We start from the raw sequence: 17,826 nt of genomic DNA on the forward strand, positions 1-17,826 counted from the left end.
CTTCTTTAAGCAAGTGTGTCTTAAGGTGGATAGAGAGGGTGCTAGTCGGGTACTGAGGGGAAGGGCATTCCAGAGGTGTGGGACAGTCAGTGAAAAAGGTTTAAGGCGGGAGAGAGCTTTAGATACAAAGGGGGTAGAAAGAAGACATCCTTGAGAAGAATGCAAGAGTCTGGATGGTGCATACCGAGAAATTAGGGATGAGATGTAAGGAGGGGCAGAAGAATGTAAAGCTTTAAAAGTGAGGAGAAGAATGGAGTGTGAGATGCGGGATTTGATTGGAAGCCAGGAGAGGGATTTCAGGAGGGGAGATGCTGAGACAGATCTAGGAAAGAGTAGAGTGATTCTGGCAGCAGCATTTAGGATAGATTGTAGGGGAGACAGGTGAGAGGCAGGAAGGCCGGACAGCAGGAGGTTACCGTAATCAAGACGGGAGAGAATGAGGGCCTGAGTCAGAGTTTTAGCAGTCGAACAACAGAGGAAAGGGCGTATCTTATTTATATTGCGGAGGAAAAAGCGACAAGTTTTAGAAATGTTTTGAATGTGAGGGGCGAATGTGAGAGAGGAGTCCAATGTGACCCCTAGGCAGCGTGCTTGGGCTACTGGGTGAATGATTGTAGTTCCAACAGTAATGTGGAAGGAGGTAGTAGGGCCAGGTTTGGGAGGAAGTATGAGGAGCTCTGTTTTAGCCATGTTGAGTTTACGGCGTCGGAGGGCCATCCAGGATGATATAGCAGAGAGACATTCAGAAACTTTGGTTTGTACAGCAGGTGTAAGGTCGGGTGTTGAAAAGTATATTTGTGTGTCGTCGGCATAGAGGTGATAATTAAACCCAAAAGATGTTATTAGGTCACCTAGAGAGAGTGTGTACAGAGAAAAGAGAAGAGGTCCCAGGACAGAGCCCTGGGGTACCCCCACAGAGAGATCAATAGAGGAGGAGGAGGTGTTAGCAGAAGAGACACTAAAAGTACGATGGGAGAGGTAGGATGAGATCCAGGATAGAGCTTTGTTCCGAATACCTAGAGTATGGAGAATGTGGAGGAGAAGAGGGTGGTCCACGGTGTCAAATGCTGCAGAGAGGTCGAGTAATATGAGCAGAGTGTAATGACCTCTGTCTTTGGCAGCATGGAGGTCGTCAGTTATTTTAGTGAGGGCTGTTTCGGTGGAGTGAGCAGTGCGGAAGCCAGATTGTAGAGGGTCTAGGAGAGAATAGGTGTTGAGAAAATGGAGCAAGCGAGAGAATACAAGACGTTCAAGTAGTTTAGAGGCAAAAGGCAGGAGGGAGACAGGTCGATAGTTAGAAAGACAGGTAGGGTCAAGCTTGCTGTTTTTGAGTAATGGTAAGACTGTTGCATGTTTGAAGCAGGATGGAAAGGTTCCAGAGCAGAGGGAGGAGTTAAAAATGTGTGTAAGCGTAGGGATTATAGTAGGAGCTAGAGGTTTTAGGAGATGGGAGGGAATGGGGTCAAGAGGGCAAGTGGTAGAGGGAGAAGAGGAGATCAACAGCGACACATCCTCCTCTGAGACAGTGGAAAAAGACTCAAGGAAGGCAGGAGGAGAGTTAGGAAGAGGTGTAGGATGGGGGGAAGAAACAGAGGGGATGTTCTGCCGTATGGATTCCACCTTTTCCTTAAAATAGTCAGCAAAGTCCTGAGCGGAGATGGAGGAAGGAGAGGCAGCTGAGGGTGGTTTGAGTAGAGCATCAAAGACAGAGAACAGTCGGCGTGGGTTAGACTTGTGCATGTTGATTAGTGCAGAAAAGTAGGCTTGTTTAGCTTGCGAGAGGGCAGAGTTGAAACAGGATAGCATAAATTTGTAGTGAAGGAAGTCTGCGAGAGTGTGAGACTTCCTCCAGAGGCGTTCAGAGGAACGAGTGGAGGAACGCAGCATGCGCGTGTGGGAATTTAGCCAGGGTCTGGGGTTAGAAGGGCAAGGGCGGCAGAGAGAAAGCGGGGCATGTAGATCAAGAGACGAGGACAAGACAGAGTTGTACTTTCTGACCAGGTTGTCAGGGTCTGTAGCAGAGCTGAGAGAGGAGAGGGAGGAGTGTAAAGTGGACTCAAAGTCAGGTAAGTGAATAGAGCGCAGGTTTCTGCAGAACCGGGGGGTAGATGGAGGTGGAGAAGGGGAGAAGCGAGATAAAGAGAATGAGATGAGATGATGGTCAGAGAGAGGAAAAGGGGAAATGGAGAAATCGGAGAGAGAGAAGTTTTTAGTGAAAACCAGGTCTAAGTAGTGGCCATCCTTGTGGGTGCTGGCTGCAGTCCACTGTTGAAGGCCAAAAGAAGAGGTAAGAGAAAGAAAGCGGGAAGCCCAAGAGAGAGGGGTCATCAATGTGGCAATTGAAGTCCCCAAGGAGAAGAACAGGGGAGTCTGAGGAGAGAAAGAAAGAGAGCCAGGATTCAAAGTGAGAGAGAAAGGCAGAAGGGGGATGAGTAGAGGTAGGTGGGCGATAGATGACCGCCACATGGACAGGGAGAGGAGAGAAGATCTGGACAGTGTGAGCCTCAAAGGAGGGAAAAGCAAGAGAGGGGGGAATAGGAAGGGTTCGGTAATGGCAGAGAGAGGAGAGCAGGAGCCCCACGCCTCCACCCCTGCCATCAGGGCGCGGAGTGTGGGAGAAGGAAAGGCCACCATAGGAGAGGGCAGCTTCCAGAGCAGAGTCAGACTGAGTGAGCCAGGTCTCAGTTATAGCAAAGAGAAGCAGGGAGTGAGAGAGAAAGAAGTCATGTACAGAGAGGAACTTGTTAGAAAGAGAGCGTGCGTTCCAAAGGGCACAGGAGAAAGGGAGAGAGGAGGGAGGGTGGCAGGGGATGGGTATGAGGTTGGAGGGGTTGACACCAGAAGGAGTAGAAGTTGCATGTGGGAGGCGAGGACGAGAGCAAGTTGAAATAAGACAGGGACCAGGATTGGGAGAGATATCCCCAGAAGCAAGGAGGAGAAGCATGGATAGAAAAAGGATGTGTGAGGAGGATTTGTAGGGGTGTTTTTTAGTGCAGGGGATATAGCTGTGTGGTGTCAGAGGACGCAGGTAAGAAAGGAGTTCATGTGAACTGAGAAGTGGTGACGAAAGGAGAGATGGAGATATATGAATAGAGTTTGAGACATACTGAGGCTGGTAGAAAGTAGTGCATAATTTGAGAAGAAGTGAAGTTACAGCAAATATAAATGGTAAAGGCAGCATCACAGCAGTAATGATGCAGTCTGGTATAGATGATATCCTCCTTTCCAGCGTAGTTCAAATGCAGGAATCAGGGCCAGATGGGGTGTCCACTTCTTCCTCACTTCTTTTGAACTTCCTTTTAAACTTCAGTTGTTCAATAGTCATGCCACTTATAATGTGCCACTTTTAAACTTCAGTTGTTCAGTAGTCATGCCATTTATAATGGGCCACTTCCTTTTAAACTTCAGTTGTTCAGTAGTCATGCCACTTATAATGGGCAACTTCCTTTTAAACTTCAGTTGTTCAGTAGTCATGCCACTTATAATGGGCAACTTCCTTTTAAACTTCAGTTGTTCAGTAGTCATGCCACTTATAATGGCCCACTTGGATATGGGCTGCAGGCAGACTAGCTGTTCTGACTGGGTTTATATAGGCCTAAAAAGTCACCTGACAGTGTGGTTCTGTCTGCTTAATTAGCACATCTGAGGCACATTCAAACAAATGGTTTTCTACACAGGGTGTTCCCTGCCTAGGTGGCAACACTTAATTTGATTAGGGGTAGACAGAAAACAGCATTCAAATATGGTTTTTACCTAGCATTGGATCACTTGCATATACTATATAATACACACAGCAGATGGCAGATACAATAGATTTGTTCAAAAAAAGGTTGGACATCTTTTTAGATAGGAAAGGTATACAGAGATGTACCAAATAAGTATACATGGGAAGGATGTTGATCTGTCTGTTGGATGTTGGCCTGTCTGTGTGGCCCGGCCGGGCGCCAGTGAATTAATTAAATAAATTTAAAACATTTTTTTTTTAAAGTTTAAAAAAAAATGGCGGCGATTCATCCCCCCCTCCTCCACCGACACCCCCTCCTCCACCGACACCCCCCCCCCCCCCCAGGGTTTTACAGTGCGCGGGGGCAGAAGCAGCATGAGGAGGATGCAGGATGCCGGGGAGGTCAGAGCATGCCGGGGGTGGGGCTTAGTACCGGGGAGAGAGGATGTGCTGATCTAAAAGAGGTAGAGGTGTGTGTGTGTGTGAGTGTGTGAGTGTGTGTGAGAGAGAGAGAGAAAAACGGGCTGGTGGGGGTGTGTGAAAAACGGGCTGGTGCAGAGGTGTGGGGGTGGGCTGCTGACGTGAGGGGGGGGGCTGCTGACATGTGAGGGGGGTGGGCTGCTAACATGTGAGGGGGGTGGGCTGCTGACATGTGAGGGGGGGGTGGGCTGCTGACATGTGAGGGGGGGGTGGGCTGCTGACATGTGAGGGGGGGGCTGCTGGCATGTATGGGGTGGGTGGACTGCTGGCATGTGAGGGGTGGGTGGGCTGCTGACATGTGAGAGGGGGCTGCTGGCATGTGAGGTGCAGGGGGGGAAGTGATGTGAGGTGCAGGGGGGGGTATGATGTGAGTTGCAGGGGGGGAGAGAGTGTCATATTGAGGAGAGGGGGAAAGAGTGTCATATTGAAAGGAGGGGGAGAGAGTGTCATTTAGGGGAGGGGGAGAGTGTCATATTGAAGAGAGGGAGAGAGTGTCATATTGATGAGAGAGAGTGTCATATTGAGGGGAGGGGGAGAGAGTGTTATATTGAGGGGAGGGGGAGAGTGTGTTATATTAAGGGGAGTGGGAGAGTGTGTCATATTGAGGGGAGGGAGAGAGAGAGTGTCATTTAGGGGAGGAGGAGTGTGTCATCTTGAGGGGAGGGAGAGTGTCATATTGAGGGGAAGGAGAGAGAGAGTGTGTCATATTGAGGGGAGGGAGAGAGAGTGTCATATTGAGGGGAGGGCGAGAGAGTGTCATATTGAGGGGAGGGGGAGAGAGTGCCATATTGAGGGGAGGGGAAGAGTGTGTCATATTGAGGGGAGGGAGAGAGAGAGTGTCATATTGAGGGGAGAGAGTGTCATATTGAGGGGAGAGAGAGAGTGTCATATTGAGGGGAGGGAGAGAGTGTCGTATTGAGGGGAGGGAGAGAGAGAGTGTGTCATATTGAGGAGAGGGAGAGAGAGAGTGTCATATTGAGGGGAGGGAGAGAGAGAGAGTGTCATATTGAGGGGAGGGAGAGAGAGAGTGTCATATTGAGGGGAGGGGGAGAGCGTGTCATTTAGGGGAGGAGGAGTGTGTCATATTGAGGGGAGGGAGAGTGTCATATTGAGGGGAAGGAGAGAGAGAGAGTGTCATATTGAGGGGAGGGAGAGAGAGTGTCATATTGAGGGGAGGGCGAGAGAGTGTCATATTGAGGGGAGGGGGAGAGTGTGTCATATTGAGGGGAGGGAGAGCGTGTCATATTGAGGGGAGGGAGAGAGGGAGAGAGAGAGTCATATTGAGGGGAGGGAGAGTGTCATATTGAGGGGAGGGAGAGAGAGTGTCATATTGAGGGGAGGGAGAGAGAGTGTCATATTTAGGGGAGGGGGAGAGAGTGCCATATTGAGGGGAGGGGAAGAGTGTCATATTGAGGGGAGGGGAAGAGAGTCATATTGAGAGGAGGGGAGAGGGTGTGATTTAGGGGAGGGGGAGAGTGTGTCATATTGAGGGGAGGGGGAGAGAGTGTCATATTGAGGGGAGGGGGAGAGTGTCATATTGAGGGGAGGGGGAGAGAGTGTCATATTGAGGGGTGGAGGAGAGAGTGTCATATTGAGGGGAGGGGGAGAGTGTGTCATATTGAGGGGAGGGGGAGAGTGTCATTGAGAGGAGGTGGAGAGGGTGTGATTTAGGGGAGGGGGAGAGAGTGTTATATTGAGGGAAGAGAGACATGGGGGGATGCTGACATGGGATGCTGACTGGGGGGGGGGGCTGCTGACATGGAATGGGCTGGGGGGATGTGGAGGGGGTATTGTGTTTTTGATGTTGAGGGTGGTATTGTGTGGGTGAGGGGGAGAGATGGGGTATGAGAGATAGATGGGGAGTATCATAAAGGTTGATAGTGAGGGGTTCTGGGGGAGATGAGGATGATGATGATGGAGAGGTGCTGGAGGAGAGATGATGATGATGATGATGATGATGATGATGATGATGATGATGATGATGATGATGATGATGATGATGATGATGATGATGATGATGATGATGATGATGATGATTTAACCCGTGCGGCCCAAATTTTTTTTCCTTGGAGCAGTTCGGCCCTTCTCACTTTACGAGTTGGGCAGGCCTGGTATACAGGGATATACCAAATAAGTATACATGGGAAGAATGTTGATCCAGGGATTAATCCGATTGCCAATTCTTGGAGTCAGGAAGGAATTCATTTTTCCCCTTATGAGATATCATTGGATGATGTGACTCTGGGTTTTTTTTGTTTGCCTTCCTCTGGACCAATAAGTAAGTATAGATAAAGGATAAAGTATCTGTGTTCTAAATTTAGCATAGGTTGAACTTGATGGACGTACGTCTTTTTTCAACCTCATCTACTATTTAACTATGTAACTTTGTAACTATGTAATATAAAGAACAAATCAATTATTCAAGTTGGAAGAGACCTGAAAATACCCCCACCAGAAATACACGTTAAAGCCTTGTTTTATATATTTATATATTCGTATGGGTACTAAAAATGTGGCACGTGGTAAAGCAGCCAATCCTACTGATGCTTTACTACATGTTTCTGGGACTTAATAAAGATGTCGGACATCTGGAGAACTTTTTTCCATGTTGAGTCATTGACACAAGGTTCTCGTCTCGAGGACATTCGTGGGGAAAAAAATACCCCTAGATGTCTGACTTCATTATTATATACTGTATGCAACGGCAACTGACTCTATACGCCCCAAGTCATAGGCCGGGAGAGGAGAAATATAGAAGAAAAGTCTATTAAGAAGAAGTATACTTCAATGCTCTACCATTGTTTTCATTCAGAAGAGCTCGTAGTTTCCAAGATAAATGAATTGTGCAGATTCACCCTGTTTGCATTGTTCATGTTATTTTAATAATATCAATAAAGGGGCAATTTTGCACCACCAAAGGAGTGTAATGGTTTAGAGATTTAGCATTAGGGATTTTCTTTTCATGTGACTCTAATTTTGTAGTTTATACTCTCAAATACCCTTGTGGCTTTGTGCCCTTGTGGTTATGTAGGCTAAACGTCTCGAAAAAGTAAAATCTGATTTACAGTACTGAACACAACTGCTATAAGAAGGAAGGATGAGTGGTCACCGTTAGCATTGCACTTCATTTCTACAGCCACAATACAAGCCAACGGAGATTTCAGATTCTTGAGCGGGTGAGTAATTTACCAAATAGAGGTGATAAACAGGAGGCTGAGACAGTGAGGCATTCCGGATAGACCATTTGGATACTTCAAGGAATGAATGAGGATCTGGTCCTTAATTGCTTTTGTAACGGTTTTTGTGACCCGGCCTGACCCACCCAATCTCACATTGGCCCCTGTGGTCTAACCGGTCCCCATTACAGTGTGATAGTGTCTGGTGGTGCACCTGTTGGCTACAGGACTCCTGAGTCTCCCGCATGATGGTGTGTGGGGAGGACCCGTCCAGACAGGCAGCTGAGGTAGTGTGTTGAGTCCTACCTATATCCAGTGCAGCGCCTCCACCTCATCAGGGTCCCTGCGTCCGCATGGGGATGGTCCTGTTGAGGAACTCCTCCGTGGTGCTCCCCTCTGCAGAGTAATCCCAGACTCACACACGAGGGTGTCTTTGATCAGATGCATCTTTATTGCTTGAGGTGGGCTAGCTGCCCTCCACAATGGGGTGTACTTAGCCCTCCATCTTCCAGCTGCTTCCCTCCGAAAGGTACGCCTTCCCTTAATAGGTGGGTTCCCTATCCCCGCAGGGATCTCGGCCCTGTGCCAGGTCCCTGGTCACAGTTCTCTCAGGCAGCTTGTCTCTGTCTGCTTTGTGCTGCCAGACTCACAGCTCTGCATCAGACTACTGCAACAATGTTGCAGACCTCCATGTGCCTCTTACTGAACAGAGCAGCACAGCAACAGGAACTCCTCCTCTAACAACTAACTTTTGGAACAGTGCTGTGCCTTATGTATCCTAGGAACAGGCACATCTCTGATGTCACTAACCGTGGACACACAGCATGTTGTCACTTCCTATGGGACATATGACACCTCACCAGGGTGTGAGGGCAAACCTCCATGATTACTGCTGGCATGCCCATAACTTACCAGGCCTTACTGTCAGCAGGAGAGATGACTGCAGCCATTTTACAGCATGGTTACACTTTTATGAAATTTTGTGTCCGATCAGAACGCTCGATGGGGCAAAGGCTCGACACATCATTCGATAGAGTAGATTTTGGGAAATGACAGTTGTTATACACGGGGCTGAGGTCTCGCAGGTGGTATGATGTCTAACCCCTCCTGCTATCTGTCAGAGATCAGTCCATACTGCATGGCGTAGATCGTGCCCTGTGGGTTGAAGTGCTGTCAAATTGGATTTGATATGTTTATACTAAGTCTACGGGGTGTCATTGGCTATGTGAGTGATAATTGAGATGTTGGTTCTATTTGGTCCATATGTAACCTTCATAAGATTAGATCAGTTGATCATGATTATATGGTCTCCATTTGTTCTCCCTCGACATCAGCTTCAACAAACAGTATGTGAGTGTTACACATATTGCCCACTTAATCAATTTTCTCCATTATTTTGCTTTTTGGATCTGTATGTTAATTTTAGATTTTTTTTAATGCATTTCAATTTTAATCTTTAGAAGATTAGGTAGAAGGGAAGCTATGGTTTTCTCCCTGTTTGGTGCTTGTGGTGTCTGTTTGATATGAAACTAATTGTTACTTCTTTGGTAGTTTACTTTTTCATTACTCTTTTTGTTTAGTATTTTTGAGAATAAAGATGTTGTTTTTTCTATTTTTTATATTCATTGAGGTATATTTTTTTTATTGTTAGAGAAAATCAAGATATATATAAATATATAAAAACTTGTATATATACAAGTTTTTTTTATGATGGGGAGGGTGGTTCTTGATGGTGTTTGCTTCCCAAACTGACTGGTATTTAAATCGTTGTAAATGAGAGAATATTGTGGGTGGCATTTGCACCCCAAAATGTTATGCCAATTCCCACACCAAGGGAATGTTGCAACTCTGTCTGTGTTCTATTTTTGTCTATTGTCCATTGATATTGCCTTGTGGCTTCTATATTTCTCTATATTATACTATTTTTGCATTCAATTTCAATATAATATCATACAGTACTTCATACTCATTGGTATACAGTGTCTTTTCCCTTTTTTATTCTTCCATTTTAAAGTGAACATGTTTAAGTGTCTTTGGACCTCTACAGGAGTTAGACAAGAAATGGACTTCAGTCTGTTTAGATCCTTCGGCAACTTCATCTGCTTGAGGATATTATTGGACGGCTTTAAGTGAGCTCACTTCTCTACACTAATATTCTACACTTGTTAGCCTGCACCATTACACCTCTCTCCCCCTCCCTTTGACAGGCTTTCACCTACCGCATAATACTCCAACCTTGTTTGCACACAATAATCACACCTTCCTCTCCTGACTTTACCATCCTCCAATTCCCTGTCCAAGCTCTTTTAACACACCCAAGAACTTCCTAATGCAGTAACCTTTTGGCATCAGTCAAATTGAACACACCATTTGCAGTGTGGGCATTGCACGTGCCAACTGGAAACACTACAGCTTCATGTTAAGTAATTACTTAAGCCACCTCTCAGCTTTGGACTACTGTTACTCTACTCTCCCCTATTTGGTTCCGCTCTCTCACTTGCACTTTTGCCACTGCACATAGTTCCCACCCCAAACCCTCATTCCTAATTTCCAGTTCTGTCATCTCCCTCATTCTGCAGCCATCAACTCTCTGCTTCTCACATCTCACCACCCCAAAAAAAACAGCAACTCTCTGTCCTAGGTTCCCTTCCTCTCCTTACTATTATTCTTACTCTGTGGCGACATATCCCCTAATTTTGGCCCATCAACATACTAATCTTTCCATGTCCCATACTCTACCCTAAGATCTCCTTACCATGCACTGCAATCACTCCAACCACATCCCCATTTCACTATCCCTTCTCTTCTCCATTGGCCTATGGAATGCACGATCTGTCCGCAAGAAACTTACTGCAATACATGACTTATTCATTTCCAACACTCTCCACCTTCTAGCCATAATAGAAACCTTGTTCTCCCCCTCAGAGACCACCTCTCCTGTCGCACTCTCCTACGGTGGTCTCTCCCTTAGCCACATCCATAGACCAGGGAATAGACAGAGCGGAGGGGTTGGCATATTAATTTTCCCACGCTTCACATTTCATGTCAAACTGTCCTTTCCCTCACTCTCCTCATCCTTTGAAGTACACGCTTCTGGTCTCTTTTCTGCCCTTTCCCTCTGTGTCGCTGTCATCTACCTCGACCCGCACACTAAAATCCACCCTCAGATAATTTTCCCCTGTGACCGAGGATGATGTCTCCGTGCTCCTCTCATTATCTCATCTTTAGTATTCAACTGATTTCCAGACTCCAATTAGTTATGTATTTCTTAATATAATATATTTATTTGTGTTACACCATGTGTTATGATGATGTTAGTTCTTTTATGTAAAAAGAGAAAATATTTTAAATGTTGAATCTTTTGCCATGCACGTCACTCCAAAAACAATGTTCATAAAATCTTTCATATCGCTGTGATTATGACAACAATGTATCAGCAATTTGAATTTTATGCTGTTTCCACACTCCACCTCCTGAAGCGTTACTAATGTAGCAGTTTCTACCAAGCTGGTTTGGAAAATGCAGGCTTGGCATTATTTACCTTATAAAAACATCCATGAAACAATGACTGAAGATTGTACATTGTACATTGAACAGTCAAATGTATGCTGAATCGAGCCATATATTTATGGGCCAATACTTGGGTGACCAGATGTTTTCAGTAAAATGCTGAGGCAGTGTGGATTTAAAAATGATCATTCCCATTGAAGAGGGATCTAATATTCAAAAGGTGATGAAGTGTGCGAGTTTAGGCCTATAATACCAGGAGTACTATGGAAAGAGACCTCGCTCAAACCCCTAGATGGAGTAGCGTGCTGCCAAGGGAGTGTTGTGATGGAGATGGGGGAGTGTACCTGAGACAGGTACAAAAGGTCCCTTATATTGGCGCACAGCAGACCCTTATAATATACTATGGTCAGGGGTGAATGAAATGTACAAAGCACAAGATAAAATAAAAAAAGTTTATTAAATATTTTACAATGTTGTGTGGTGTAATTCACTTAGATAAAAATAGACTGGATAAGTCTATACTACTACTGGGTATCCCTAGTCGGTGCCAGTGTGGGATAGTGATCTCATGCCAAATGGCTCAAAATAGGAAGTGTTTGAGGCAGTGTGTGAAAGATCAATGCATACAAATGTTTACTGATACTCAGCCAAATCTTAATAGTATGTGTAGCAAGTCTAGGTTGTATGGTAGCTGCCTGCACTGATGTAATGTGCTGATATGAAAAGGCTAAAATCCAAAACTAAACAGAAGAATTGGCATTGAAAAACGGGACAGGTTTTTTCCTATTGATTTGGCATTGAAAAACGGGACAGGTTTTTTCCTATTGTAATTGTAGAGTCACCCTGTATATCAGATGGAAGATCCAGCTGGTGTATGTATCATGATTCTATTAGGTCAAATCACCATATAGAGATGTGGTCTTATACAGGTATACGTGCACCCTGTCTCAGCTACAGTTCTAACCCTTTGTAACTGAGGGAATCATTGCCAGCTCGCATATGTTAAATATAGTTTGTGGGTGAGCACAGGGAGCACTGTCAAAGTTGTAGCCCCAGAAGAAGTCGCAAGCAGCGACGAAACATGCTGCATGTCGGGTCTTTGCCGACACACCACTACTTTTGTATTACCTAACAGTACTGCTGAAATGTTTAGTGCTTCTCATGGCATCTTTACTTGATATCTAGATCGTGCACTCCTTGATACACCCACTTAAAGAGGTGTCCAGCACTGCTACAACTTTGACAGTGCTCCCTGTGCTCACCCACAAACTATATTTAACATATGCGAGCTGGCAATGATTCCCTCAGTTACAAAGGGTTAGAACTGTAGCTGAGACAGGGTGCACGTATACCTGTATAAGACCACATCTCTATATGGTGATTTGACCTAATAGAATCATGATACATACACCAGCTGGATCTTCCATCTGATATACAGGGTGACTCTACAATTACAATAGGAAAAAACCTGTCCCGTTTTTCAATGCCAAATCAATAGGAAAAAACCTGTCCCGTTTTTCAATGCCAATTCTTCTGTTTAGTTTTGGATTTTAGCCTTTTCATATCAGCACATTACATCAGTGCAGGCAGCTACCATACAACCTAGACTTGCTACACATACTATTAAGATTTGGCTGAGTATCAGTAAACATTTGTATGCATTGATCTTTCACACACTGCCTCAAACACTTCCTATTTTGAGCCATTTGGCATGAGATCACTATCCCACACTGGCACCGACTAGGGATACCCAGTAGTAGTATAGACTTATCCAGTCTATTTTTATCTAAGTGAATTACACCACACAACATTGTAAAATATTTAATAAACTTTTTTTATTTTATCTTGTGCTTTGTACATTTCATTCACCCCTGACCATAGTATATTATAAGGGTCTGCTGTGCGCCAATATAAGGGACCTTTTGTACCTGTCTCAGGTACACTCCCCCATCTCTATAATACCAGGACCAAGAATATCCTTAGTAATCCAGTTACATTAATCAGACATTGATTATTATGAACAAAAAATCAACACCCATAATCTATCCAGTGAACCCATTATAGTGAATGGGATTACTTCATGTGGTAGAGCTAGTACCGCTTTCTTAGTGAAGCCTAATGGTGAGTAAAAACGGGTGGATTTTCCGTTAAAATCTGACACTGATTGGCCAGTTCCTTTCTGCTGCGGATTAGTCTTAAAAAGGCAGATTCGTTTTATTTTCTTGTTACTGAAACTCTTAGACTAATGGCCAATAACCCTATCACCCAAATCCTTAGCGGTTAGTAAAGCATTTCAAGCCATTAAGGTAGACAAGGGGGGTAGGTAGTGTGATTTGATGTTGATATTAACTCCTTTGTAGCCTTTTATGGTCAGCTAGTCATAGAAACTTATGACTAGTTGACCATTTATGCTATTGGGGGTTAATATGTATTGTCATGTATTTAAAGTAATATTTTATCACCTATTTCAAGTTGGTTTTTATTATCTTATAATGGGCAATATATTGGCCATTATATACATAGGCAAGATAGGGATAACGCCAGCATGGAGTAGGTGGTATTTCTGCAGTTATTCTGTTTCTGATGAATATCGGAACATGATGTATAGTATGATAGTGTCCCAAATTATGGTAATATGATTATTTCTTTATGGATCAGATATTTTTAACGACACGATACAAAAAAAATCGTTATTCTTGCCGGTACAACTTTGATGTATTGCACTATAAAAAAATCATTTGAAAAAATTGCAATAATACCGAATTTTTAGCTTACCAGAAGTTACCTTAATGTATTGAAATTTGTGCATATTATACATACATTATACTTAAAATGGCTGAAAATTTATTTTCTACCAACCTTGCTTCTCAAACTCTTCAAAAAGATTCAGGCTAGTGATGCTAGGCCCAGTGAAAATGATGTAGTTTTTCCCCGATGAGTTTTGACACAAGCTTTTGGCTACCATGCTGTGAAGTTGGGGTTTGTTCTTTAATGTGTCAAGACCATCTGTTCCACTTCCTTCCTTTAAATGGACGTAAACCTGAAGGAGTCCAAGCAGAAAAATAAACATTCATTGGGTTTCCACATGTCGACAAATGGAATATATACTTTGCTAAATTAAAAAGATAGCTAGTAACTACAGTATTATGTGAAAATCATATTTGAGTCAATGACTGGAGTTAGGGACAGAAACCAAAGGTAATAGTATGGAAGTTATACCATGGAGTTTATACCTGAAGTGTGGTGGTAAATAAGGGTACAAATAAATAACAGGGGGGAAAACACCAAAGTTATCAGCGGGACATGTGAAAGTTTGATCAGTGCACACTCAGGGCCACATTTACTAAGTAGTAAGACACATTATGGCCCATTCAAATGCACAAGCCATGAGGTGTCTTATGGTAATGGTATCTTATTGGCTTGGCACAGCTTTGTAGATATGGCCCCTATGCCTTTCACAACTAGTAACTGTATCAAATGATATTAACTATATAGCTACAACGATATCAAAACTAACAACAACTATATCCCAAATAGAAAAAACAAGTTATTGGTTTGTCTAAAACACGATGTGTAAAATAAAGAGATGGTTACAGAAGGATCTTGTATTTATGTTATGTGTTCCCTCACCCAATGTTAATAATCTGGACAACATTTAAAATAAATTTACTGTCTGAGATTGAATGCAATCTCTCATTATTTTCTAAAGACTGGTTTATTTAAAAATGACCCAAACCTGTACATAGAAACAAATTGGGCTCCTGTCTTCAAACTGCTAAGGATACGATGTTTATTTTCTTGCAGTGAAACCAAACATTTATGACTGATGATTATAGTATATTTTCTTGTGTAGTATTTACTGTATACAGTATGCTCTTCTACATAGAATTTGAGGCTGACGTACTGCATATATTGTTTTCCTAGAGTTGCAGATTGATTAATTCAACATTTGAAAGCCAATATCTTTGCAATTCTCTCATTTATAGTGACAAATATTCCAAACAATGTTCAAAGTAAAACAAAAAAAAAAAAAAAAAAAACTTCAATGTAGACCAGCAATAGAATCATTGCGTATTTTACTCAAAGGACATAAAGATCTATTTGAGAATATATTTTCCAGGTTATCCTTGCATTTAAGTAATATTGGGTTGCTGAGATTTTGTTACTCAAAAGGTATTACCCAGAACCTTTCACATTAAATTCCATCTGACATCTATCGCTATGTTAGGAATCGGCGTCCCCTGCGTCCCCCACACGGAACACTCTCTACCTTCAGGGAAACCCTGGACGCACGGCGCAACCCTGCCTTACCGGCCTCCGCGGTTCCTCGTCTCTGCCGCCGTCGCAGGATCACCCCCCTCTGCGATTCCGCTGCTAATCCCCCTCAGCACCGGGCGCGTTCCCTTTTCCCCGCACGCGTGCAGTCTCCTTCGGCGCAGGTCGCGCACACACGCGCCTTACGGAGCACGCGCACAGTGCACACACTTCTTCCTGCTCTCCGGACCTCAGGCTCCGTCCCCGCATGCCGCGCGGGCGTACTCACTGCAGTACTAAGATTCACCTGGCTTGTAATGGCTGCACCAATCCGGAGAGTCTTCCTGCAGTTCCTCCTTACCCGCCCCCGCTTTTGCTTTATCTAGCTTCTCTGTATTCTCAGTCTTCGCATGGATGATACTCTGTTTATTCTTGGTGATTTCACAGGTTCTGACACGGCTCGTACGACTACTCCCTTTGGCTCCCGACCTCGGCACTCCTCGCATTACGCACTCTCTGGCTCCCCTCGAACACGGCTTGGACTTCGACTTTCCTCTACTCTCTGCTCCCTGACCTCGGCGTGACAATCACGATTCTACTTCTACACCCGGTACCGGCAAGTATTGTCTACCTTACTACATCTGGCCTGGCAACGCGTAATACCACACTCCGGACACGCTCCCTTTGCTGCGGGTGCATGTATTACCACTTCCCCCTTCAGCTCAGGGGACGGGTCTGGTCTGCGGGCAGCACCGGCGTAACACGCTATAATTATTACATTTTCTCTTTCTGCTTCTATCAAGCCATGTCATGCAGTCAATTACTTATGTAATATGGCATGTACTAAGAGCAGGAATACTGCATTCTTCCTCTTACCACCTGGCTGAGGTGCCCTCTCTCCCTTATCCTCCATTTCCCTGCCTGCTGCTTTTGAGGTAAATTTCTGGGTTGTACTGTAGCTTTCTTTAAAACTATTATGTCTAATACACAAGAGGCTCATTTGCTTCTGTATTTGTCTTCAGCAAAGCTGGAATGAGGGGAGAAGGGCATGTCTACCATATGTCCCCACAAGAGCTTGTTCAATGTGCATTTGCATCAATGGCAAGCGTGTCTTAGAAAGGTTGATAGCCCCGTGGTAAAAATGGCTTAGGTGTTTCTTGGTGTTTATGGGTTTAACAAAAAATATTTTGCAGTGTTGGTTTATTTATCTACTTTGGAATATACAAGTCCTTGTGAAGCACGGTTAAACTCTAACTGAAGTCTGGAGGTATAAATGATGTTAACAAAGTGGAAAAAATGTATGGAAGGAAAGTAAAAATTGTTATACAGTATACTGCTATTATGCAGTGCCTAGAAAGTCCCTCAATAATCCATCTTTTTGTTCTATTTAATCACTCCACACATCACTTGATTAAGCAAATGCTGTTAAAGAACCCCAAATCAATACAAATACGTTCAGATTGTTATCAAAGTCTTATGTCCTTTCAAATAGGGAGTGCAACCATGTAAAAATAGGGGCGGGAGGGGGGGTTGAAGAGAACAAAAGAGGCAATAGAGAACCAAATATAGTGGGAGAGGAACCTGAAAACCCCTGAGGAAGCGACATAGTGGGAGAGGGGAATGAAACAGATAAGGAACTAAATGGAATAGATGAGGATACAAGGTGGTATGGAGGTAGAATGAGGGCAAGTGCAAGTTTGACAAGCAGTGAGACACCCATAGTAAATACAGATAATACTAGAAAACTTCTAAAGACTAAACCAAGTGGGAGCAGAAAGGAAGGAGCAGATAAGATAATAGTACAGGCTGAAAAAAAACTTGCATGCATGCTTGCTAATGCAAGAAGCCTGACAGATAAAATGGGGGAGCTTGAATTAATAGCTGCAAGGGAGCAGTATGATATCATAAGCATTACTGAAACATGGTGGGATGAAACTCATGACTGGACAGTTAATTTAGAGGGTTATTCTCTTTTTCTGAATGCTCGAGCAAATAGCAGTATGTAATTTCTCTTCAGAAGGACTTGGAGAGACTGGAAACGTGGGCAGGTAAATGGCAGATGAGGTTTAATACAGATAAATGTAAGGTTATGCATTTGGGATGCAAGAATAAAAAGGCGACTTACAAATTAAACGGAGATATATTGGGGGAATCCTTGATGGAGAAGTATTTAGGAGTGCTTGTAGACAGCAGGCATAGCAATAGTGCCCAATGTCATGCAGTAGCTGCAAAGGCAAACAAGATCTTATCTTGCATCAAACGGGCAATGAATGGAAGGGAAGTAAACATAATTATGCCCCTTTACAAAGCATTTGTAAAACCACACCTTGAATATGGAGTACAATTTTGGGCACCAATCCTAAGAAAAGACATTATGGAACTAGAGAGAGTGCAGAGAAGAGCCACCAAATTAATAAAGGGGATGGACTTTCTAACTTATGAGAAGAGGCTAGCTAAATTAGATTTATTTACATTAGAAAAGAGGCGTCTAAGAGGGGATATGATAACTATATACAAATATATTCAGGGACAATACAAGGAGCTTTCAAAAGAACTATTCATCCCACGGGCAGTACAAAGGACTCGGGGGTATCCCTTAAGGTTGGAGGAAAGGAAATTTCACCAGCAACAAAGGAAAGGGTTCCTTACAGTAAGGGCAGTTAAAATGTGGAATTCATTACC

The 17,826-nt window shown here is 43.9% G+C and overlaps 1 protein-coding gene across 1 annotated transcript in view; it reads right to left on the minus strand.

The window, feature by feature from the left end:
* Positions 1 to 17,826, minus strand: part of PGBD5 (piggyBac transposable element derived 5) — a 167,388-nt gene that overhangs the window by 20,237 nt on the left and 129,325 nt on the right. The window contains exon 4 of the mRNA XM_075596876.1: positions 13,750 to 13,930. Within this exon, the coding sequence (XP_075452991.1) occupies positions 13,750 to 13,930 (181 nt within the window). The remainder of the gene's footprint in view (positions 1 to 13,749; positions 13,931 to 17,826) is intronic.

The sequence above is a fragment of the Ascaphus truei genome, chromosome 4, assembly GCF_040206685.1.
Source record: "Ascaphus truei isolate aAscTru1 chromosome 4, aAscTru1.hap1, whole genome shotgun sequence".
In the NCBI taxonomy this organism is placed as follows: Eukaryota; Metazoa; Chordata; class Amphibia; order Anura; family Ascaphidae; genus Ascaphus; species Ascaphus truei.